Source organism: Esox lucius, chromosome 4, assembly GCF_011004845.1.
Source record: "Esox lucius isolate fEsoLuc1 chromosome 4, fEsoLuc1.pri, whole genome shotgun sequence".
NCBI lineage: Eukaryota > Metazoa > Chordata > Actinopteri > Esociformes > Esocidae > Esox > Esox lucius.
Window position 1 is genome coordinate 24,218,600 of NC_047572.1, and position 26,236 is coordinate 24,244,835.

At 41.5% G+C, this 26,236-nt stretch overlaps 1 protein-coding gene across 2 annotated transcripts in view; it reads right to left on the minus strand.

Annotated features, from left to right (window-relative positions):
• The window catches only part of spock1 (SPARC (osteonectin), cwcv and kazal like domains proteoglycan 1), a 211,524-nt gene that overhangs the window by 104,969 nt on the left and 80,319 nt on the right, over positions 1-26,236 (minus strand). Inside the window, exon 3 of one of the 2 annotated variants that reach the window (XM_029119540.2) lies at positions 10,232-10,240. The exons of the other annotated variant lie outside the window; for it this stretch is intronic. Within the exon in view, the coding sequence (XP_028975373.2) occupies positions 10,232-10,240 (9 nt within the window). The remainder of the gene's footprint in view (positions 1-10,231; positions 10,241-26,236) is intronic. 2 annotated transcript variants of the gene reach the window in all.

Genomic DNA, 26,236 nt, shown 5'->3' on the forward strand with positions numbered 1-26,236 from the left:
TGTTTCTTTTTGGCGAAAATACTGTGATATATAATTACATTAAAATGGATGTCTCATGAAAGAACAGCACATCGGAGAAATGAGCCATTCATCTGAATTGAATTAGTCCGTAACGGTGAACTGTTTTACATGGTGTAATGGGGTGTTAGGCAAACAGAATCTGAGTAGAGGGGGAGTGAGCAAGGAAGAGAAAGAGGAGGGAAGAGGGAGATCAGGAGAGTGACAGAAAGAGTGAGAGAAGGAGCGAATTGTGAATGAGGGGAGGGAGAATGAGGGACGGAGAGCACAGGAGAAAAGGAGAACTAGAGAGTGAGGGATGGAGAATGAGGGAGAGAGAACAGAAAAGAGACAAGTGTGTGTGTGTGGGGGGGGGGGGGGGTGGGGTGGGTGGGAAGGAATAGAGCTTTGTCGCAGTGGCAGATCCAATAAAGCCACAGGGAGATGATAAAACAATAGGGAGGTAGTGAGAGGAATAAAATAATGGACTGGCAACCAGACAGATACTCTTAGCAGGTCCTGTTCAAATACATGATGACTGTTCAAACAGGACATTTACACAACCTGCACAATCAAGACGCACCGTGGCCTTTACCACAGACCGGCCGTTTCTATTACACTATTAATGTTCTGTTTCCCTCCACGGGGTAGAAACGGCTTTCATGTTCGTATTGCCTATGAGGAATCCTTCATCGTTGACGTGTCTTTTGAATTGGACCCTCTTGGGTGACCCTCCCACTTAAAAACCTTCTCAGACGCCCGCTGGCCAATAAAAAAACAGGGCAGAAGTGCAGAGGTCAATCTCTCTTGCCTTCACTTCCTGTGATAACATGGCAGCCAGGGTGACACCGATGGATCAGTATGTCTGCTGGAGGTCGGAGGGGAGCGAGGGGCGATCCGCATGAAACCGTCAATCCACCAATCACACACCTGAGGTTCTCAAAGAAAAGTGAATGTCACAACTAGCTTACATGTTGAGGTTTTTTTTTTTTTAATCTACAGGCTTGTATATATAAAGTTACCTTTTCCAAGACGTATTAAAAAGGACTCAATTATTTTGTTGTGTAAACGTGCAGATATCGATATTTCAGGATGCTACCTTCCGAAGGTAGCGCGCGCCACATTTTCGATGGGAACCGCCCCCCCGTGGTGTGAAAACAATCCTGACTGAACTGTTTCCGTGCAGTGCGTACGCATGTTGCTCTGTTTTCCCATGTTTGACGGCCACAATCCTGTGTGGTACGTTTCAAACACGCCAGTGTAAATTCAAACGCTAAGGAAATCATAGCGCAAACTAAGATATGTCTATCGAGCGGTTTTGTTTTCTCGGCCTCGTAATGTAACCAAGCTCTACGGCTGGAAGCGTACACTTAACTTCCTATCAGTCGGCCTTTGGGAGAAACGTTAAGGTGTGGCCTCAGATCTAAGCTCTGGGAAGCACAGTACACATCCTGTCGTCTGCAGGATAGCAATCGGACTGATGAAAAACAGAAGGAATCAAACCCTTTCCAAGCTCAAATAACGAACACCAGCATATCCTACTGGGAGGACAAAAAACATTCCTCTTAGGTCTTAACTCTCAAATTCTCTATTTTCCTTGTGGTGTTACTCTTGCTAACTCTCCCTCTCTCCTTCTCTCTGATTCCCCCCCCCCCACCCACCCCCATCTCGCTCAGCCCAGCTCAACTGTGTTGGCTCAACGTGAGTTTAGAAATGAAATAACACACTCAGCATGGTCCCCACAGCAGATTCCTCTAAAGACCAAATTCTCTCACCAAAACGATTTCCTATTGTTTGTGTGTGTGGAGAACAGAGATACCGAATGAGAGACTTTGTCTTACTTTAAATGAGACATTCTCATTACAATAAAACCACCCTACCACCATAAGCAAACATCACATGCCACCACCTTCTCCACACACCACAGACCACCACCAACCATTACAATATAAAATAGAGGCTATTCACATATATAGATCCAATCCTTCCTCTTCATCTGTACTGACAGACAGACAGAATGAATGAATGAATGAATGAATAGAAGAATAGAGAATAACCAATGAGAAGCAGATGGTGCAGAATATCAGAGGAGGATGAACCACAGAACACTGCTTTACATCTATTGGAGGAACAAGGAGGAGAAGTGAGGAGGACAAAGAGGAACATGGAGATTAGGGGGAAGATGGAGAATAAAGAACAGAAAGGGAGAGAGGAATGTTAGTGAAGAAAAGAGAGGGAAAGAGTATGGACAGGGAATCTGTCAGAGAGTGGACAAAGATAATGTAGGAAGGACAACATAGTGAGTTAAAGGACAGTTGGAGAGAGTTGGGAGACAGTGGGGCCAGGGATGATGTTGTGAGTTGGCCAGCTCCATAAGGCCAGTTTGTTGAGCTGCTCTCAATGGGAAACAAGTTTGGGTTTGGCTCAGACACACCAAGCTGGAACCACTGATAGGCAATACATTTACCAGCTCAACTGGACCTGACCCAAACCAACCCCACACACACACACACACACACACACACTTTCCACTAATCCTAATCTCTCCTGGACAGAATCTTTCTGTAAACAGCAGAACTATATCAAGTCTCACACAGAATGGTTCAAATTGACGGCAGCAGGAGTTCCTGGTTCTGTGTTTTAGTCATGAATTATTTGGACCAATCAGGATTGGGTGAAGGTGGTGTGTCGCTCCTTACATTTGAACCGGTATAGACCGGAGGCGGAGTTAAATGAGTGCGATGGGTGTGCCAATCAGAGGGCCCCACAAGACGTTTATCTTACATTTAAAAAAATATTGCAAGCATAATAGAATTATGATTTTTTTGCTTGATACTATTTAGTTGACATTGAAGTTATAAACGTCTTTATTTGTTTTGTTATTTCATAATGCATTTGTATGATCAACCAATATGAGACCGTCGAATATACAAATAGCGTTTGTGCGGTTTTTATATGGAGTCCGCAGGTTGATGGGGCGGTATATTGTTAGTGAATCTGGCAAAGCTGGGTGTAACGTCGAATCTTGTTGGCTTATTTGCTAAGGATTTGAACTGTTGAAGCAAATTTAAGCAACATAACATAAAAATGGAAATTAGATATCTGCCACTCAGAGGAAAGAAAAGCAGTCTATTATAAAAATATATATAAAACGGTGTGTGCCCTTGAGAAACATCTTTAGTGAAGTAATTGAGCAGCAGAAGCATGAGAAGGAGGATAGATTGTTACAGTGAACAGAGCGGCATCACGGCTTCAAGCGAAGGGGAGAATTCAGTTATGATCCAGGTCCAGCAGCAGCTTTATGATTTGTTGCAGCCTAATAACAAGGGTCTGTTCATCATGGGACATGAAACTTACATATTTTTTGTAGAGTATTAAATATTAATATTATCTGCCTCTATCTTTTAGCTGGGAAATTTGGTAGAACCCGGTAATAAGATTTTGGGGGTTTGGACCATTTGGACCACGGCTTGGTTTGCAACCATGGGAGAGAAAGCCAAGCTCTGCCTCAGAATAGACTGAAATTGTCAATGTGTTATGATTCCCATAAAACCTAGTGGCATTATGTGATATTGGATCTTTTCACATTTCACCATTCTTTTATCCCCCAAGGAATTTTAAGATCATTTCAAATAAAGTCTGTGTTTCAATTAGACATACAATGGACTTTTCATAACTGTGTAAATCTCATCAGGACAAGATGATGCTTGTCAATTTCATTTTCTTCAATTAGCTATACAAAAAAAATTGTATTCTTATATTTAGCCAATACTAATATAAGTCAACTTGTCCTATACATATTTGCTGTTATCAAAATGGCGAGGTAGTGTAAGCCATAATGAAACGTAAAACTTAAAAACCAGGTCATTATGTAGATAAGAGATCAAAATATGGGAAGTAAATCCAAATAATAATGTATACCATTCAAAAGCTAACATTATTGTTCAAACAGCATTTTGGCTCCTACAAAATAAAAAAAGGGAGACTAATCTAGTTTTGCCGCAAAGTTTTATGGAGATTATGACTCATTTTATTTCATTCAACAGACACTGAAAATAGTAGATTTGGAATTGAAATATGCCTAAATTGTAATGTAGTACTTGATGTCTGAGCTCAGGCTTTGTGCTTTACAGTGCTGTAAGGGTCTGAATGACAAGTGTTCGAATTCAAATATGTTTTACTCAACACAAACCAATAAATGGGAAGCAAGGCTTTTTTAAATAAAATGCAATAATAATAGTTTTCTTCTTTATTCATTTACAGCCATTCTGTGCTTGAGCATCACATTGGACAAGAGAACAACATCCAATGAGATGTTGAGCCTCATTAGAAATGCAGTGTAAATGTAATTTCAGCAAGACAAACGCTGTGGTCAAAAGGACCACTTCAAATTTGCGCATCATGAAACTCATGTCATACAAGTTCAAGGTGAAGGGTCACATAGAAGACGACGGTTCCCTGCGTGGTTCTGAACAGAAGGACCCTACGTTTGTATATTGTGAGGAAAGTAAGAGCATGCACACGACTGCACTCATTACTTCAGGACATATGCACCAAAATACCAATCTGTCTCGCTAAATTGCCTTCTGAAAACCCAAATGCTGTAAGATTGTATTTTATAATTTAGCCTGTCACGTTGGCAGCGGAACTTTAAACACGCTTTAAAATGATGCCCGCCTAACCGAGATTGTAATTTTTAATGGCCATTTTTTGGATTGCGTAAACAACAAATGCAATTGCAGGATTGCCGTGATGCAGGGCGTTCATCCGGACAAAATGATGTGTGCTCGGAGCACGGCTAACACAGCCCAACAAATCACCTTTTAATTACACGACTTCTCTGAGTAATGAAAATGAATTCAATTTACAGTGTAGCCACTTGGAGACAAGAATAAGTTTCCCATCATCTCCAAACATACATTCCCATTTCTACATAATTATGCTTTTGTTCGGTTAGCAACATTCACATGCAGCCCTATCCATATAAGGCCAGTTCCTACCACTTTTAGGGGTTAAACTTGGCTATAATTACATGTTGCAAATAATTGAAAAAATAATACAAATAATAAAAACATTCACTGTTTGGATATAATGGAGATTTAGCGGAAAGTACAAGTTTCCTTTTTTGAGGGAGTAGACTTTCACTGGCAGAGACAGTTTTAATGGTTGTCCAGAGACTCAAACACACCGCACGCAAACACACACACACACACACACACACACACTGATGGTTACATTACTTAAATAGCGCCTCATGGGAGATAGTGTGGCGGAGTGATTGTAGCAGACCCACTGTGAGACCCACTGCTGTGGTTAAAAGCAGGGCCTGTCTCCTTCTCAATACAGCAGAGAATGCTTTATTAGAGAGGAGAGGATAGCAAAGGGAGAGAGAAGTGTGGGAGGAGAGGAGGGAGGAATAGAGGAAGGTGGGGAGCGAAAGCTGATAATTTACTAATAGAAATGGGCACTCTCCCTCCACAATTTCCTGTTTAACAAGATTTCCTGTTTTACCAATTACAGTTTTACAAATTACAGTTAAGGTTTGAGCTAATAAGTCCATTAGTTTGATATGAGTTGCCGAGCCCCAATTAACTGGTCCCTCAGGTCTCTTCATCCTTTCCTTTACTCCCTTCCTCTGCAGTCCTCTCATTCTAACTTCTCCACCTTGTTCTCTCTTTCCTAATTTTCGTTCCCATCAGATTTAGTCTCTCACCCCAGACTCAATTATTCTATATTGACTTGACTGTGTGAGCTCTAATGTTACAGAAAGCAATAACTGTGACAAAGACATGATTTAGCCAAACGCCATTTACCGTGGAGGTCATTTATCTCCATCAGCAGAGCCCTCAACCTGTCTGACATCTTGCTCTGCACCAAGTTTCCATCCAGCCCAGATAATACCACTGACATCATGACACAATGGCCCCAGGTTCAGGCCTGTGCACTGACCTCTGGAGGGGCAGGGGCCAAACCCAAAAAAGGGGCACTGTTAGACCCACAAACGTAACGACATCCCACAAGCGTAATAAACCACAACCGTAATACAAATCTGTGACTTTTAACGTAATAATCCCACTAACGAAGTAAGTATCCCACAAATGTAAAAGCAGTTGCCTACCTCGTAACTGTTACGTTGGCAGGGATTTGTTACGTTTGCAGGAAGGTGAAAATCTTCCGCTTTCAAAATTGTAATTACTTTGCGCAAATGTAATATGTTACTAATATAATCAAAATCTGCAGCTAACTCTAAATGTTGTTAACTCGAAGTGCCTTCAACAGCCAATGACATTTTTGTCCCACATATTATTTTCCTGTTAGGTCTTACTTGTTTTGACTGATCAAGTGTTGTTGCCATTAAACCCCATCATATTAATTCCATATTTATTCCAGGTTTTATTACAAAGCCAAGTGTAAAAAATCTCAGGAGAGGAAAAAACTGTATCATGTCAATCTAGCAAAGATTAACAACCAATCACACAGTAACCCTAAACAAATTTTCAGAACAAACTCACCTGCTTTACAATTAAACAACTCACTAGTAAAGAATATAAAGTGACATGACAGCATTTTTGCAAAAAAGACAAGAAAGGACACGAATAAGTGGGAAGAAAATGTCATTGGCCGTTAAAGACATTTAGTTAGCAACTTGTGTAAGCTGCAGATTTCCCTTATATTAGGGATTTATTACTTCATGACTTACTATTTGTGGGAAGTTATTACTATTTTGAAAGCTGAAGAAGGTCACCTTCCTGCAAACATGACAAATCCCTGCCAAAATAATAGTTATGGCGTATTCCATTTGTGGTACTGTAGGCCACTGCTATTACATTTGTGGGAAACTTATTACATTAGTGGGCGTACGTCACGGTACGGTGATGACCAGCGCCATCGTGTCGTGCACTCCCGGTTCCCGTCACTCCAGGAACTCCCCCCGGACTCATTCATGGTCTTGTCTCCCTTACTCATGCACACCAGGTCCCAATCTCCCCATCACTGTGTTTAAATGTTTCTCCTCTGCTCCCCTCACTGGTCGGTTATTCTCTCTGTATGTTACACGTCAGTTTGTTTTTTGTATTCAGTGTTTGTTTATATTAAAAGTTCAACATACGGATGCAATTCTGCCTGCACCTGGTTCCTCCTCTCCACCACTGCGCTGTGACAGAGTGTTACATTAAAAGCTGCAGATATGTATTATGTTTGTGGTTCATTACGTTTACGGGTCATACCCTTTGTTTGTAATACTGTGTATTGCCCCCTTTAGCATCAATGACAGCATGCAGTTTTTTCTAATAGTTGTCAGAGGCACCAAATTCTTGCAGGTGGTATAGCTGCCATTCGTCTTGGCAAAATGCCTCCAGGTCATGCAAAGTCTTTGGTCATCTTGCATTAACCGAATGTTTGAGTTTTCGTTTGAGAGTGGCTTGATGATATTAAGGTCAGGAGACTGTGATGGCCACTCCAGGACTTTCACCTTTTTCTGCTGTAACCACTGGAGGGTCAACTTGGCCTTGTGCTTAGGGTCATTGTCATACTGGAAAGTCCAAGAGCGTCCCATGCGCAGCTCTCGTGCAGAAGAATGCAAATTGTCTGCCAGTATTTTCTGATAAAATGCTGCATTCATCTTGCCATCAATTTTCACAAGATTCCCTGTGCCTTTAGAGCTCACACTCCCCTAAAACATCAGTGAAACACCACCATGCTTCACAGTGGGGATGGTATTTTGTTCACTAAAGGACTAGTTGACTCCTCTATTTTGGTCTCGTCACTCCAAATTACAGTGTGCCAAAAACTGTGAGGTGTGTCAAGATGTTGTCAGGCATATTGTAACCAGGCTTTTTTGTTTCATTGGTGCAGTAAAGGCTTCTTTCTGGCACCTCGACCATGCAGTCTACACACCCCTGTTAAAAAGCCCGGATTTTGTGATGTAAAAGAATGAGACAAAGAGAACATTTTTCACTTTTAATGTGAAAAATTAAATTGAAATATCAAACTGAAATCTTTTAGGGGGAAAAATGACAAATGAAATCACGTTACCAATGGTTTTCTTTGAGGCTGTGGTCCCAGCTCTCTTCTACATGCTTTGTAAGTGGGAAAACCTGCAAAATCAAATACTTGTTCTCCCCACTGTTCTCGTTACCTGTATATATACAGTGGGGAGAACAAGTATTTGATACACTGCCGCTATTGCAGGTTTTCCAACTTACAAAGCAGGTAGAGGTCTGTAATTTTTATCATAGGTACACTTCAACTGTGAGAGACGGAATCTAAAACAACAAACAAAAATCACATTGTATGATTTTTAAATAATGAATTAGCATTTTATTGCATGACATAAGTATTTGATCACCTACCAACCAGTAAGAATTCCAGCTCTCACAGACCTGTTAGTTTTTCTTTAAGAAGCCTTCCTGTTCTCCACTCATTACCTGTATTAACTGCACCTGTTTGAACTCGTTACCTGTATAAAAGACACCTGTCCACACACTCAATCAAACAGACTCAAACCTCTCCACAATGGCCAAGACCAGAGAGCTGTGTAAGGACATCAGGGATATAATTGTAGACCTGCACAAGGCTGGGATGGGCTACAGGACAATAGGCAAGCAGCTTGGTGAGAAGGCAACAACTGTTGGCGTAATTATTAGAAAATGGAAGAAGTTCAAGATGACGGTCAACTCCCTCCCTCGGTGAGAGGAAGGTGAGGGATAAGCCCAGAACTACACGACAGGACCTGGTCAATGACCTGAAGAGAGCTGGGACCACAGTCTCAAAGAAAACCATTAGTAACACACTACGCAGTCATGGATTAAAATCCTGCAGCGCACGCAAGGTCCCCCTGCTCAAGCCAGCGCATGTCCAGGCCCGTCTGAAGTTTGCCAATGACCAGAGGAGGAATGGGAGAAGGTCATGTGGTCTGATGAGACAAAAAAGCTCTTTTTGGTCTAAACTCCACTCGCCATGTTTGGAGGAAGAAGAAGGATGAGTACAACCCCACGAACACCATCCCAACCGTGAAGCATGGAGGTGGAAACATAATTTTTCCTCCGTCTGAAGTTTGGATATATATATATATATCTCAGACAAACGTTTTAATGCATAATAGCAATAAGTATTCATTTTATATACTACTCTATGTGCCTGTGAATCTGGAAACTTCTTGGTTCAGGGCCCAAATAGGGATTTTGAAATTCAACAGAGGGCTGCACATATTTTATTTGATGTTAAATGTGTTTGACAAAACGTACTTTCTGCCAGAAATGCACAGTAATTGACACATTTATCTATGATAATTATTATGTACTTTGGATGAAGTTTCAGATAGCTTAACAGAGGGTTGGACTGCTTTTAATTACCATGCATTCATATAGTTTTTTTTTTAAATGTATGATTACATTTTCAAATATATATGCCATATTATGAACAGCAGCCAGAATCAGTATATTAGCCTAACTTCTGTCTTCTAATGTGACTGTAGAAAGGATGAACAGACCTCCTGAGCTGATAAATACATTTACTGATGGTACATTCAAGTTAATGTAGCTACTGTAGCAACGCACTATTGCTGCTGAGTAATACATTCCAAGTTAGCACCACCACAGCTTAGGGAAATTATACTAAATTATATTCTTAAAAAAAAAAAAACATCCAGAAGGGCAGGGCAGAGGGGCAGGTGCTGTGGCCCCCCTCCACCCTGCTTGTGCCCGTGCCTGCCCAGACTCCTGTGTGACTGGACCCGGATAAGGATCTCACTGCGGCTGGACACAATCAACCTGCTATCCGTCCCAAAGGGCCCGTGGTCGAAAGCAGTGTACAAAATAGGGAATCGATTGCCATTTGGGGCGCCTCACTGTCAAGCATAACCCAGTTAACAGGATGTTATCCTCTTAATCACATCGAGGTGCGCACCCTGTTTTCCTCTCTCTACAGTATACTCTCACAGCTGCCATTTTGAAGTAGTCTTTTATCTCTGTGATCTCCTATCTTTTATACTTGAAGTTGCTTTGAAGTGGTTGGAAAACATTTTTCGGCACTACAATGAGCTCAAAGGGACATTCTGTACTGCTACAGTCTAGCATCGCATGTCATTGTGTGTCTACAGTGACAGGGCTCTCACAGCTATTTCTCAGGTGCCCGCATTCACTGTCCTTCTCCGTACTCACACTCATTCTTCTGTCTTGTCAAAGCAAATACAAACATTGAGTTATAGATGTCTAATGATAAATCAATGACTTACCTCAACTTCCTTCAGTGATTGCAGCGGATAGCAGAAGGAAAGGAGAGGCAGAGAGAAATATCAATTATACTGACACTTGTAACATACATTACATTTTTTAACAATGTTCAGTATACAGATTAAGTACAAAGACAATCGTTAAAGAGGGCCTGAGTTAATATTCCCTTTTCTTAACTGCGTATAAGCAATTTTGTAGATTCTTTTCATCTTAAGAACTGTGTTCTTAAGATGAAACTGTTATTTTGCAAAACATACAATGTGTTTTTAAATGTACCTGCCTTTTCAAAACACAAACGCATTCAACAAAACTCTATTACATTGTCCATGTTACAAATACATACATTGAAAGAAAATGGCTGTATGAAATTAAATTAATGCAAACATCAATTTCTCTAGAGTCCAAGCAGACAAAAGGTCAATCTGTATGTATTTAAAACATAGTAGATTAATGTATTGTCACTTTCAGAAAGTGCAGAATCACAGGAAATGACCCATAGATAATACACAATTCCTCATGTTTGTATGTGTATTGAACGTAGAATTAAATGACATTTATAATCACAAATCCATTACACTTGTTGAATACAAAGGCTGGTCTGCTCATAGGTTTGTAGATTTTTCACTGGCAAGCAGAGATACAATCACCAAGGGAAATAAGGAAATGTGGGTACAATGGAGGAGAAGAACTGATATACATTTATAGGCCTCAAACCAAACCAAAGAATAGATCTTTAACGGAAGGTCTTCTGCTTTGCAAAAACACATGGAATGAAGTTAAGGAACTTCACTGGAACACATTAGCTAGCTTTGTAGTACACACAATCTAGCTGGCTATCTAAAATAGTAGGCCTAATATACTCACATCCTTGCTAGCACACAAGGAAATTAGAAATAATGTGACTGAATAGAGGTTACTTTTATCCTACACTTTTGTAATTGGACATACACAGTGTATTTCCGTTTTTAGACAAACGGGCAAGTTATAATTGAATGCTGTTGGACAAATGTATAGTAAATGTGCGGTGGGTGACCTAAATGTTTTACTCTAGAATGACATTTTCTAGCTGGTTTGAAACACTTTGTTTGTTTAATTTATTTGTAATGTACTTATTTTTCTTGATTGCTTATAGTCTTTAGCTCAAGGGTCATTGTTAAATCACTAATATTATTTACTGGTTGATACTGTATATGGTGTGCAACACAGGAAGAATTGTCATCACTACGGTTACTGCAATAGGGCATGAAAAAACAACTTCCAAATAATAGATTTTAATATTTTTACTTCGCACACTTCTTCCAATTTCTTTGTTCTAGAATTTAATTCTGATAGCAACTTATGTATTATTTGGACATTTGCTTAATACATCTTTCATTTATGAAACACATACTTTTACACAGCGTCCCATCCATAACAAAAAATTTCACATCCATTACGAACAATTTTACTCTCTAAAGTACTCTCTAAAGTTTACCAAATGTAATATTTTTATAATTGTTGTTTTTGTATACAGACAAGCCTTCCTTTGCAAGTGGCTATTCATATTTCAACTCAAGAATGTAAGATTCATAGACTTTTCTCCACATTTAAGATGTCCCCAGTCCAATTTTTCGTTGTTCCATTAACATAAAGTTTTTTTTTTTTTTTACTTTTGTGTCTATGCTTCTTTTGTAGGGTTCTAGAAATATATAGATTTTTTTTTCATGCATCATTGATAAGTAACTCTTTTTGATTTTGAGTGGAAACGTCACATCTACTGTATAACATTAGGATTGCCCAACATCATTTATAATGATCGTTGAAGTGTCAATTAATTAGGGATGGGCCGCCAAACGATTTGACAGAAATACATACTGTGGGGAGAACAAGTATTTGATACACTGCCTATTTTGCAGGTTTTCCTACTTACAAAGCATGTAGAGGTCTGTAATTTATCAAATGTACACTTCAACTGTGAGAGACGGAATCTAAAACAAGAATCCAGAAAATCACATTGTATGATTTTTAAATAATTAATTTGCATTTTATTGCATGACATAAGTATTTGATCACCTACCAACCAGTAAGAATTCCGGCTCTCACAGACCTGTTAGTTTTTATTTAAGAAGCCCTCTTGTTCTCCACTCATTACCTGTATTAACTGCACCTGTTTGAACTCGATACCTGTATAAAAGACACCTGTCCACACACTCAATCAAACAGACTCCAACCTCTCCACAATGGCCAAGACCAGAGAGCTGTGTAAGGACATCAGGGATACAATTGTAGACCTGCACAAGGCTGGGATGTGCTACAGGACAATAGGCCAGCAGCTTGGTGAGAAGGCAACAACTGTTGGCGTAATTATTAGAAAATGGAAGAAGTTCAAGTGGACAGTCAATCTCCCTTGGTCTGGGGCTCCATGCAAGATCTCACCTCGTGGGGCATCAATGATCATGAGGAAGGTGAGGGATCAACTCAGAACTACACGGCAGGACCTGGTCAATGACCTGAAGAGAGCTGGGACCACAGTCTCAAAGAAAACCATTAGTCACACACTACGCAGTCATGGATTAAAATCCTGCAGCACACACAAGGTCCCCCTGCTCAAGCCAGCGCATGTCCAGGCCCATATGAAGTTTGCCAATGACCATCTGGATGATCCGGAGGAGGAATGGGAGAAGGTCATGTGGTCTGATGAGACAAAAATAGAGCTGTTTGGTCTAAACTCCACTCGCTGTGTTTGGAGGTAGATGAAGGATGAGTACAACCCTAAGAACACCTTCCCAAATGTGAAGCATAGAGATGGAAACATCATTCTTTGGGGATGCTTTTCTGCAAAGGGGACAGGACGACTGCACCGTATTGAGGGGAGGATGGATGGGGCCATGCATCGCGAGATCTTGGCCAACAACCTCCTTCCCTCAGCAAGAGCATTGAAGATGGGTCGTGGCTGGGTCTTCCAGCATGACAACGACCCGAAACACACAGCCAGGGCAACAAAGGAGTGGCTCCGTAAGAAGCATCTCAAGGTCCTGGAGTCGCCAGACCTGAACCCAATTGAAAATCTTTTGAGGGAGCTGAAAGTCCGTATTTCCCAGCGACAGCCCCGAAACCTGAAGGATCTGGAGAAGATCTGAATGGAGGAGTGGGCCAAAATCCCTGCTGCAATGTGTGCAAACCTGGTCAAGAACTACAGGAAACGTATGATCTCTGTAATTGCAAACAAAGGTTTCTGTACCAAATGTTAAGTTCTGCTCTCCTGTGCTTTAAGTTTAATGCTCTGTGGCTAGCCAGCATCCTGGAGTCTACAAATACCATGGAAGAGCATAACCTGTATAGACACAGCACACCCATCAACTATCCACCTTATTCCCTTCACTCTCAATTAGTTACAGCTGTGTCACTCACAAATATATTAAAGTAATTTAGCTGACACTCTTATCCAGAGTTAATGCATGCATTTTCTAATTTTATCTTGCTGATATTCCAACCCACCTTTTGAAAAAACAATAATTTTTTTTGCAATGTGTGAATGTGCATGCGTGTTTGTGCGTGTGTTCTTTCTCATCAACAAAATGCAAGTGTTCCACGCTTAAACCTTAAACCCGCACCACATGTTGAAATAGCTTGGATGACATTTATACCAGATTAAATTATCAGACTGCAGGGGAATCTCATTGTTCTGGACTGGTCTTACTGCAGGGGAAACTCACTGTTCTGCACTGACCTCGACTGCAGGGGAAACTCACTGTTCTGCACTCAATCAATCAATCAAATTTATTTATAAAGCCCTTTTTACACAGCAGTTGTCACAAAGTGCTTTACAGAGACACCCGGCCTTAAACCCCAAGGAGCAAACAACAGGACTGACCTGCACTGACCTCGACTGCAGGGGAAATTCTGTAAGGGGTTGACAATCTCCTAATCCATTTACCAGGAAGTTTCTATAGGCCAAGACATCCTAACTGCCACTGTAAAACCAAGGTTAAGTACAAACAAAATACTGTCTAGCACTCTGGTACCCTGCAATCCATTATATGTCATTAATTTTACACCTGAAGTCAAATTTATTAGAGTGGGAACAAGTAAATCTGGGGGAAGGTCAGAGGTAGGTTCTATTTTGTGCTACAATGATCAGGCTGAATACAGTGTTACAGTGTTATATCAGGCTAGTGGTTATAGTGCTATATTGCTAGTGGAAACAGAGTTATAGTGCTAGTGGATACAGTGTTATGGTGCTTGTGGATACAGTGCTATATTGCTAGTGGATACATGGCTATATTGCTAGTGGATACAGTGCTATATTTCTAGTGGATACAGTGTTACAGAGCTAGTGGATACAGTGCTATATTGCTAGTGGATACATGGCTATATTGCTAGTGGATACAGTGCTATCTTGCTAGTGGATATAGTGTTATAGTGATACAGCATAATAGTGCTTCAGATCAACCCATTGTCTGGGTAAAGCTCTGTTTGGAGAAGGCAGTTCTGTTTGCCCCACTGAGCATCCATACATGTAGGGAACATTAATCTGGTTGGATCCTTAAAATGTTAATGTAAATAAAGGGGAACACTTTATTCAGATAGTACCAAAAGTGTTTCTGTCGATGCTCTACTGTCAGTAACATCTCAACTATTTACTAACCCTCATCCTGACCTTAACCATTATCCTAAACCTAACTTTAGCCTATACCCTAAACCAAATTCTAAACCCAACACTAGCCTTAATCTATAGGACATCCACAGATAGACACTGGCACCCAAAACAATGTGTATCCACGAGCATCCTTGCCCATGTAGCATCATCTTGTGACTAAAGCTGTTACTGATGGTCTTAATGATAGATTTGAGATGAGAGAAAAATGACAATGTGTGTTATTATTCAGTGGAAGGCTGTGTGTGCTGACCTTCTCTACAGGAATAATGAATGCACGGAACCCCTATTAAATATTAATGCACGTGACGCTCATCAGTCAACGGGGAAAAGGCAATTTAGCCGAGCCATCTCGTTCCTCGTCTTATTCAAAATCCGTCAAAGAGATGGCAAGGCGATAAAAAAGTCTTATCATATTCTCTTTTCATGCCAGCCCCCAACTCACCAAATCCATTTTCTAGCATTTTCGCTCGCTCTTTGTTTCTGCTTTCAAGTGTTAATGTAAAAATATACAAAGTTTGTATTCGAATATGATTATGGTGCTGTTATCTATAGTTTCCCCAACTTTTCACAGAGGATGGTAGTCATTCATACTGGCCATAAGTGTGGAGATGTTTCAATGTGACCAATAGGAAACCTTTCAGACCTACAACCAGCCATTGCTGATCTGCACTAAAGTTTACCCAAGCTCCTTACTCCAGCCATATGTTACATCACCTAAGTACTTACTCCAGCCCGATGTTACATCATCTAACTCCTTAATCCAGCCATATGTTACATCACCTAAGTACTTACTCCAGCCCAATGTTAAATCATCTAACTCCTTAATCCAGCCATATGTTACACCACTTAACTCCTTACTCCAGCCGTATGTTACATCATCTAACTCCTTACTCCAGCCATATGTTACACCACCTAACTCCTTACTCCAGCCATATGTTACACCACCTAACTCCTTACTCCAGCCATATGTAACACCACATAACACCTTACTCCAGCCATATGTTACACCACCTAACTCCTTACTCCAGCCATATGTTACACCACCTAACTCCTTGCTCCAGCCATATGTTACACCACCTAACTCCTTAATCCAGCATTATGTTACACCACCTAACTCCTTGATCCAGCCATATGTTACACCACCTAACTCCTTAATCCAGCATTATGTTACACCACCTAACTCCTTGCTCCAGCCATATGTTACACCACCTAACTCCATAATCCAGCATTATGTTACACCACCTAACTCCTTACTCCAGCCATATGTTACACCACATAACTCCTTACTCCAGCCTAATTTCTTCTCTGCAATGAGACTGGTTCAGTTTTATTGATCCCAGAAACTGATTGTTTGGGCCATTAGGCAGAACACTAGTGGGTTAAGAGACATTTTAAAAACAAATCTTTGGCTTTGATACCCTGATTGATAAGAGATGATCCAATTGCTGGTGATATTGTTTTGTAGCCATTTTGAGATAACCTAAACAACTGCTTATGGATAGGAACTACGGTCTTTGAAGAAAGGGCATTGCAGCTAGAGCAGTGGTCCACAGAAATGTTTGGCCTGTGACCCCACCATGTAAGAAAACGGTTTGTATTTCTTTCTGAGCTATGTCAGTCTGTTCAAAAATATTGTTGTAAGATCTAAAATGTATCCGAAAGGTTCTGACAAAAATGAACATTATCAGGCAATAATTGTGTCATTATCTTCTGTGCAAAAAATAACATTATCATTTCTGATATTCGTTTTCCACTAGTCTGATTCACTGCCTGAAACTGTCCACTGTTTCAGTCGCATCAAGGGATGTTGTCAACAGCTCTATTATAACACATTTTGTTTGGTAAAGCCGATCTAGGCAGCAGTGAGCAGGGGAATATAAACAACTTTGAGAGATAGTGGGAAAGGGCATTGAAGCTTGTTCCCCGGGGACTGTCTTTCCAAAACTGCGGTTGGATTAAATGTTAGAGTTGGGATTCTCAAAACTGAAAGTGTTTATTTTGATCCTCTGGATTAGGAGCAATATTTGGCAATACAATCTGACTGTAACGGGGTGATAGGTTATTTCGTATTTTGTACCCCAAAAGTAGGCTAGTTTCTGTCCCAAAAAGCGGAATAATCTAGATCCCACTAGAAGGGTGGATTTAAGTTGGATTTAGAAAAGCGGAAGCACTATAACCAAGAAATGGAAGTGTAACAAATGTCATTTTTTATTTTGGATTATGGCCCGGCCTTATCACAACAATGTCCAGCGGGGGTGGGGCAGAGGAGGGTTGGGACGTCTCCTCAGATGCTCATCTTGACAAGCCGCGCTGAACTCTCGGTTCACAGTGATGCAGCTGCACTGACAGGCAGTGATTTAGACCGCTGGTGTTATGATGTTAAACCTACTGCAGTGTAAGGATGTGGTAAATTCTTATACTGTCAAATAAATCTGTCTACTTATCATACATATTTAATAATTTCTGTATCCTTAGGAAAATGCATATTAGAATTATTTTTCTTATTCGCTATAGCAAAATAACATCCCTGTAGATGACCTATGCCAAGCAAAACCTCTGGATTCCATGATCTTTATAGGAGGTACAGTCTCTAGATCAGAATGATTAGATCTGATTACCTGCAGAAAAAACTGAAGAAAATAGACTACCAAAAATGTCCAGATCTTCTGAGCCTGCATAGCAAATAGGAGCAATGTAGAATCTAATTTTCCTCTTCTAGAAAGTTTTTTACATTTCCCCCAGGGGACAGGGGGTGTCAAAGCTCTTTTAAAAGATGAGCTATATTACATTTAGCTAATTTCACACACATGAACACACACACGTACATAAACACACATACTCACACACTGACAAGTAATAGATATAGGGACTTTCCCAACGTTGTCTCTAATGTTATTCATTCCCAAACGATGCCTCTTACGACTGCATTTTTGCTGGCAGCTGCTTCTTTGGATTGCATGCTTTCTCCTTTTACCTCTTTCTCTTATCCCTCTCTTATCTCTTTCATCCCTCTCTCATCTCTTTCATCCCTCTCTCATATCTCTCTGTCATCTTTCTCCCATCCTTTCCTCCGTTTCTCACTATCTCTCTCTGTCTTCCTTCACTCATTCTGTTCTCTCTCATTCCTCTGTCTTCCTCACTTGTCCATCTCTCTTCCATCTCTCTTCCTTTTTCTCATCACTTTCTCTCCCTCTTGTTCCTCCATTTCTCCTCTCTCTCTCTCTCTCTCTCTCTCTCGCTCCTCCTCGTCTCTGTCTTTCATTAAAGCATTAGTTAATTTTATAATAGACACAAAGCGCGCTGGTGTCTCTCTTCTTAAAGTAATCTCTCCAACCCTAATTTCGTCACATTCTTTCTTTTCCCTACTGCCAACTCCTCTAACCATTCATTCCTCCAACACATCACCCGTGCAATCCTTCTTCCCATTAACCCCTTCATCTCATCCGCCTTTCATCCCTTCATTCTATATCCCTTCATCCCTCCATCCTTTCATCCCTCCATCCCTTCATCCTGCCCAACTATGTGAGGTTTTCATGAAGGCTTTAATAAAGGTGAGTGTAAGAGAGCGTTCTCCGCTGGCTCACAGTGTGAACCTTTTTGGCCTGTTTCTACAAGAGAATTACTATCACCCTCATGGGCTGTGCCGACAGATGGTACAGACAGGTAGTGTGTGCCTGTTAATGTGTCTGCGCGTCTGTGCCTGCATGCCCAAATGTGTGTGTCAGTTGGTCTGCCTTAGTTGTGCAAAGGTAAATTTGGATCTGTCCCACTGCGAAGGGATAAGTGCCATAGCTCATATTTGTGAATTGAAATTCTGAGCGTGTCAGAAGTGTGTTGGAAGCCGGTGGTTGAAATTCTCCCGGAGAATCTGATGGTGTCGTCGGTTCGACCTTGTTTGACAGCAGCAAATCACAAGCCAATCACCACAGGACGAGTGCAGGTGTTCCCAAAGCAGACCGGTGCCGACATGGGCAGAAAGAATATGCAATGTAGAATCTGATGGAATTCAGGCAATATCATCATTTCATTTCCCCATTACATTCTGTGGGTAACTGCCATGCATCATATCAGGGGAGACTGGGCTCCTTCAGAACATCCTGGTTTTTAACACCACAAACTCTATCAGATGTTTCAAATCACTTGAGAATTTAACATATTTACCAGGTGTGTCAATGTCTATGTGTGATTTGGTTAAAGGAACCACCACAAAACCCGGACTTTCTTAGTGAAACCCCAGTTGTTTCACTGCAAGTTCATTCAGACTTGTTGTTCTGGATAAGATCTGCAAAATTACTGAAATATAAATGTGATGAAGGTACAGGTTATCCACCCAAAACAAACCTTAAAAACAAACTGCCCTATCAATATGAGTTATAATGGGAACATGATGAACCAGGAGGAGATCTTGTTTACAGCTCAGAACCGTTCCGCTGGTTGTTGTAGTAATCCAGGCATGTAGACCGTGAGGGAACATCTGGAATATAGACTTCAATGGGGCGTTGCCACCATTAGAAGATACATTATTGCCGTGTTTCCTCTGGTGCTTTACCAGGATCCCAGGTGATTTATGCTAATGTTGGCTCCAGATTTGGAACCAAGGACACGAGGGCGTGCATGGGGAGGGAGGAGTCAGCTATCAACGCAATCTGGTCTTCCAGTTACAAAAAATAAAAGGTGATGTTTTTCTGGTAATAAAGTAAACAATAATGCCAAGCTCAGTTTGTTTACAAAATGGCATTTGAATTTAAGTAATAAAACGAATTTCTTCCTCAAACTCCTGCGACCGGCCCCTTCACCTACACTTGTGACACTGCAACTAAACCAGTGTAAAGTCTTGTTTAGCTAAATAAGTAATTTGTCAAAACTATCTACCTTTAATAGAAGGATTTGGGAGAATTCTGAGGTAATTTTGTGTTGTTATAGGTTCTGCAGTCTACGTCTCGGTCTCAGCACTCCGTTTTTCTATTGAGTCAATGGCATCGTACCACCTTCGGTCGTTCCAACTCTTTCCATTCTGAGTCTTTGCTTCCCTCTACTGTTGCTTAATTTTCTTTCTTTTATCAGGGATCTGTTAGTTAGATCGGATGAAAACCGGTACGAAAAGCCAAAAGCAAACGATACACATCGCCATTAGAATAGAAACAAACGCTGCGTTTCACACCAAGTGACGCGTACATCTGCAAACCCCGCCCTAAGTCGTAAAGTCCGGGGCTTGGCAAGAGTGGAGTCAAGAGGGAAACAGAGAAGAGAGAGGCTGGGACTGGGGATGGGGCTGGGATGGCAGAGAGGGGCAAAAGGAAGATGGGGTGGGGAGGGAGGGAGGAGACAAACGGGTTCTTTACCACATGAACCAAATTAAGGAGCACCACTGAAGTAACGCCTTAGTCGCATGTAACCAGTAACCCTATGGTCTCATTAGTCTCCTCAAGTACCCCCTATGGATACGCCAGTACCCCACGAGTCTTAGTACCCCCGTAGGTAGGGAACCAGTGCTTTAAACCCAGTCACTATTTTCATGACTGAGGGGGTGGGGGGGTAAGACTTGGTAAGAGATAGTGGAATTAAAGGGGTAAGTAGAGACAGAAAGAGCAATGAAGACAGATACAGGGAGAGTGAGATGGAAATGGAGAGCATAGCTAAGTTAGAGATGGAGGTCGCCGAAGAGATGTCAGAGATGGAAAGAACAAGTGAAAGGAAAGCTGTGTAAAGAATAGAGAGTCGGATTGCAGTGGCGCGTCTTTCTAATGCTGTGTGATGGCGAAGGCAGGTGTTCAAAAAGCACCATTCTTTTCTGCTTTTCTTCACACACAATCACACACTCGCTGCTTGCACTCAGCCTGAATTACACACAGACACGACAACGATATCTGTTCGCTTTATAATCACACAACTGTTTCCAAGGGAACTGTCCTACTCAATGCAGTTGTGTTGAGGGAGGGAGAAAGTGAGAGGTGGGGGGGGGGGTCTTACAATAATTTAAGGAGCCTTGACAAGAACTACAAAGCCAAAAATGCAACACACACAAAGATATGCTTGCTTTATAATCACGCAACTGTTTCCAAGGAAACTGTCCAACTGGGTGTAGTTGTGTGTGTGTGCGTGTGTGTTTTCCAGGAACATCAAAACAGAGGATTGCTTCTATTAGGCTATCATTAGTCCAAATCTGTCAGAAGGAGCCAGCAGCCAGACCAAACTGTCAGATCACACACACAAACAGACACACATATACACACACACACACAAACACTTAAACATACAGACACAGTCACACTGTCCAAATTAGTTTTATCCTGTCTTTCTCTCTCTCTCTCTCTCTCTCTCTCTCTCTCTCTCTCTCTATGTCACTAACTTTCACTCGTTTTAGCTTCTCCTTGCTTCTAAATATTCTCTCTCATTCTCCCGCTCTCACTTTGTAACTCTCTCGGTTTCCGTTTCCAATTTAAAGGGGTTTATTGGCATTGGAAACATTTGTTTACATTACCAAAGAGGAAAATAAGAAAAACATCTGAAATTCTAACTTTACACAGAGAACTTTTAAAGTTTAAGGATAAAAGCATTTCAAATGCTGTATTATATTTTTGATGTGCAGCTCTGTAACAATGTGCAAGCAGTTAGCGACCAGTATGAAAACACGGCTTCAAACACCCGGCTTTGAACATCCGGCTTCGATGACTCTGCTGCTTTGAGAGGTGACTGCGCCACTCTGACGGTTTTTGGTAGATTCTTGTCAAATAATTCTCTTTTGGTCTTCTCATGATGTGGTTGGGTCTAGGACTGTATAGCTCTCCTGAGCTCTCCGGTGGGGTTCATTTGGGTTTGTGAACAGAGCCCCAAAACCATCTCTGCTTAGGAGGGTCTTGGCTATATCGCTCTGTAGTAGCTTTGTTTTAGGTGAGTGTGAGACTTAACAGGTCTTCTCTGGTCATTGATCGTTAGTAGCTACGATCCCAATCAAACCTGCGTTATTTGGGTCCTGCAGGTCACATTGGGAAAACGTTGCACTCTGAGTCTGAATTGATTGTTTAGCCCTTTGTGTGAAATATTGGTTGGTAAGTGGACACCAGACTCTCTCTGTTTTTGTCTCCCGAAGAAAGAAAGACAGAGAACAATGAAGAAGCACAGATGCTAGGCGAAGCTCCAATACCCTTCTTCTCCTTTGAGATCAGCACACAGCCCACAGTCAGGCACATGCAATGTGTGTGCGTGTGTGTGTGTGTGTGTTTGTGTGCATGGGTGGTTTGAGTGTGTGTGTAGGTGTGTTTGTCTGTGGGTGAGTGTGTTCTTGTGTGTTTACATGAGCTCAGATGTATTATTGTGTGTGGGTGTTTGTGTGTGTGCCTGTGTAGGTGTGTGTATGTCTGTGTGTTTTAGGCAATCACGAATTACAAAATCACAATATCGACGTGTGCAACATCCGTACAGCAAGAGATCCTCTGCAGGCCAACCGTCAGTTTCTACAGTTGACTCTGTTTGTCCTCGGCCTCACTCCTCTACTAGCTGCCTCCCACACACAGTGAACTCTGACCCTTGTCACTCAAACTGCACGCTTCTTAGTCTTCGTTCTTAGATTCACTGTTTTCTCTTCAGGTCAGTGCGGTCAGCAAATCCAACAAATTCAGCTGCATCTAGAAGAGGGATGGTTCAAACAGAGTACGCAATCGTCACTCCAGTCAGTATTTAAAAGTTCAAATCAGATTGTTCTCAGTTGCCTGTGTTGTGTAGCCTTAGTATGTGTTTATGTGTTTGTGTGTATATATATATATATATATATATATATATATATATATATATATATATGAATGTGTGTGTATATATGTATGTGCATGTGTTTATGCCCCCATGTGTTTGTGTGTATATATATATGAATGTGTGTGTATATATGTATGTGCATGTGTTTATGCCCCCATGTGTTTGTGTGTATATATATATGAATGTGTGTGTATATATGAATGTGTGTGTATATATGTATGTGCATGTGTTTATGCCCCCATGTGTTTGTGTGTATATATATATGAATGTGTGTGTATATATGTATGTGCATGTGTTTATGCCCCCATGTGTTTGTGTGTATATATATGAATGTGTGTGTATATATGTATGTGCATGTGTTTATGCCCCCATGTGTTTGTGTGTATATATATATGAATGTGTGTATATATATGTATGTGCATGTGTTTATGCCCCCATGTGTTTGTGTGTATATATATATGAATGTGTGTGTATATATGTATGTGCATGTGTTTGTGTGTATATATATATGAATGTGTGTGTATATATGTATGTGCATGTGTTTGTGTGTATATATATATGAATGTGTGTGTATATATGTATGTGCATGTGTTTGTGTGTATATATATATGAATGTGTGTGTATATATGTATGTGCATGTGTTTGTGTGTATATATATATGAATGTGTGTGTATATATGTATGTGCATGTGTTTGTGTGTATATATATATGAATGTGTGTGTATATATATATGAATGTGTGTGTATATATATATATGAATGTGTGTGCTTCGAAAGAAGGGTGTTGTGTTTTTAATGACCAGTGATGTGCTGTTGATAGGCTGTGTGACACAGCAACACTGTTTCAGTGTCACAGACACAGAGAACAGATACCAGGAGGTGTATCGAAGGGCATCTGAATGACACGCACACACATGTAGAAAGGACATTCTCACAGGCAAGCAGCTTTACAGCTCTATTTTGGGAGTGCATTACTTGTCACACAGTGGTCTAGTTAAATTGTAAGAAAAGGAGCTTCAAACACTGAGCCCAGGCAGATTGCTCCCACTCCGCCAACTGTTCCCAAGCCGAGCTCTCTGATATCACACACAGGGATAATCTGACAGGGAAGACTCAGAGCTCCCAGTCCTCGGGCCGGATATCCCACTTCATGTACCAGACACTACTGGGAAAATCAATTCTTTCATTCCATTCTGACAACACCTCTTTTCCCTCTGCCTGCCTGTCTTTATATCCCACACTCCGATTGTCTGATACTTTGCCTGTCTGACGATCTGCCTGTCTGACTGTTTGTCCTGCTCTCTGCTTCTCTGATGTTCTGCCTGTCTGACGATCTGCCTGTCTGACTGTTTGTCCTGCTCTCTGCTTCTCTGATGTTCTGCCTGTCTGACGATCTGCCTGTCTGACTGTTTGTCCTGCTCTCTGCTTCTCTGATGTTCTGCCTGTCTGACGATCTGCCTGTCTGACTGTTTGTCCTGCTCTCTGCTTCTCTGATGTTCTGCCTGTCTGACGATTCTGCCTGTCTGACTGTTTGTCCTGCTCTCTGCTTCTCTGATGTTCTGTCTGTCTGACGATCTGCCTGTCTGACTGTTTGTCCTGCTCTCTGCTTCTCTGATGTTCTGCCTGTCTGACGATCTGCCTGTCTGACTGTTTGTCCCGCTCTGTTCCTCTGATGATCTGCCTGTCAGACATTCTGCCTGTCTGACAATCTTTCTTCTGTCTATCTGCTTACCTGCCTGTTTGTCTGTCTGCCAGCCTACCCGTCCGTCTGTATGTCTGCCTGTCAGTCTATTGGTCTCTTAGAACAGTCTGTGATTTCTCTGGAGCATTAAGCCATGGAGTTCATATCTCATTCCCTGTGCTCTTGAAGCACTTGGTCACCAGGGGATACTCCTAGATATCTAGAGACAGAGTGAGAACAGATTGCACATGGAGTGGGATATGATTGTAGTGGAATGGGTTCACATTGAAAGTGGCTGGTGTTGAATGTTACGTTATCACACGTCAAATATGAGTGTGTCAGTGGGTGTATGTGGATGGCAGTTACCTGTTCAGTGTGTGGGCATGTGTGTGTGTGTGTGTGTGTGTGTGTGTATGTGCTGCTGGTAAGCTACGCCTGGCTTCATAACTAATGATGTCATAATCTTCCAGGACACAGCTTCTAGCCTGAAGCGGTGCCTTGCTCCTCCCTTCCTGCTTCCTTCACCTTCTCCTGCTCTCTCCTAATCACCCTCTCAATTCTGTTCACTCCACCCTCTTCCTAGGGGGTGCTCCTCAGAAAAAGACCCTCTGCCCAGACACTTACATGGCAACACAAACTGAGAATCTACTACAGTAGTCTGAGGAGGGAAGTGGATTTCTGTTCTTTTCCCGCTCTGTCTTCACTTCACTGCCTAGACCCTGACATCTAAAAGATGTGTGATGTGAAGAATAGAAAGAGAGGAGAGATAGTGGGAGGGGAGAAGTGGAGAACAGGAGGAGGCAGCCTGTTAATGGACTTCATACAGTAGTTGTGTCAATCTTCAAATCCAATTCACTTGAGTTACACAAAGGTAGGGCTGGGCGATATATCGATTTTCTTTTCAAAATATTCGAGTTTATGTTGTAGTGTGAAACGGGAAATTCCTGTATAGCAAGAGTCGCAGTTCTGTTATTATGTTATGACGTTACCGTCTCTTCTGTCAGCCCAACCTTGAATCATGCCTGAAATGCATGACAGCACGTGCTCAACAGGTCATCCACACACACACAACCCCTAGACAGTCTTCCCAAAATCCTAGCCATGCCAGGGAAGTGTAGCCTTCCAACAAAACGGGAAGTGGGAAAGCCAGCTCAGCCTCTCCTGGCAATGAGAAATAGTCCCAAAAACCATCCCCAAAAAGGGCAGCAATGTTTGTTCAGTAACATGTCAGTGGTTTGGGTGTTAAGAGGTTGGATGTTCCGCAAACAAATGTCCTGTGCAAAGTTTGTCCAAAGACAATTGCTACAAAACCAACAACCAACCTCTTCCATCAACTGAAACACGCAGTGGAATGGGAGCAATGCATGAAACTACGCAATTCCGATTCTTCCAGTCACCTGATTCCCAAGACGTCTGCTAATAGATAAATTACCACAGCCGAATCATTCTCCCTTTGAAAACGGAAAGGTTTGAGAGGAGATAACGGATGCAGTGACCTATCACATAGCAGAAGATATAGTCCCAATCTTTACGATGGAAAAGCTCGGCTTCAACAAGCTGCTAGGTGCAGTTGACCACAAACATCGGCTGCCAAGCCACAAGCATTTCACGGAAGAAGACCCAGTCATGATTATACACTGCTACCCGCGTAAGAGTCACAGAGAAGTTGGCTAGTGTTTTTTATATTTCCATTTCAGTCTATTTATGGTCGAGTGAACGTCAGAGCCGTATCAAAGTTTGATAGTCCACTACATCAATGAAAATGGGTGAAGTAAAAGCACAGGGCCAAAGATGAGCGAAGATGGACAGGTGTGCAGGATGACTGACAGACGGAACAACGTGATTAAAGCTTTGCGCTAGAACAACGGAACCTGATTGCATTGCTTTGGGCACAGGCTTCACCTTGCCATCGGCAAATGTGACATTGGATAATTAAAGT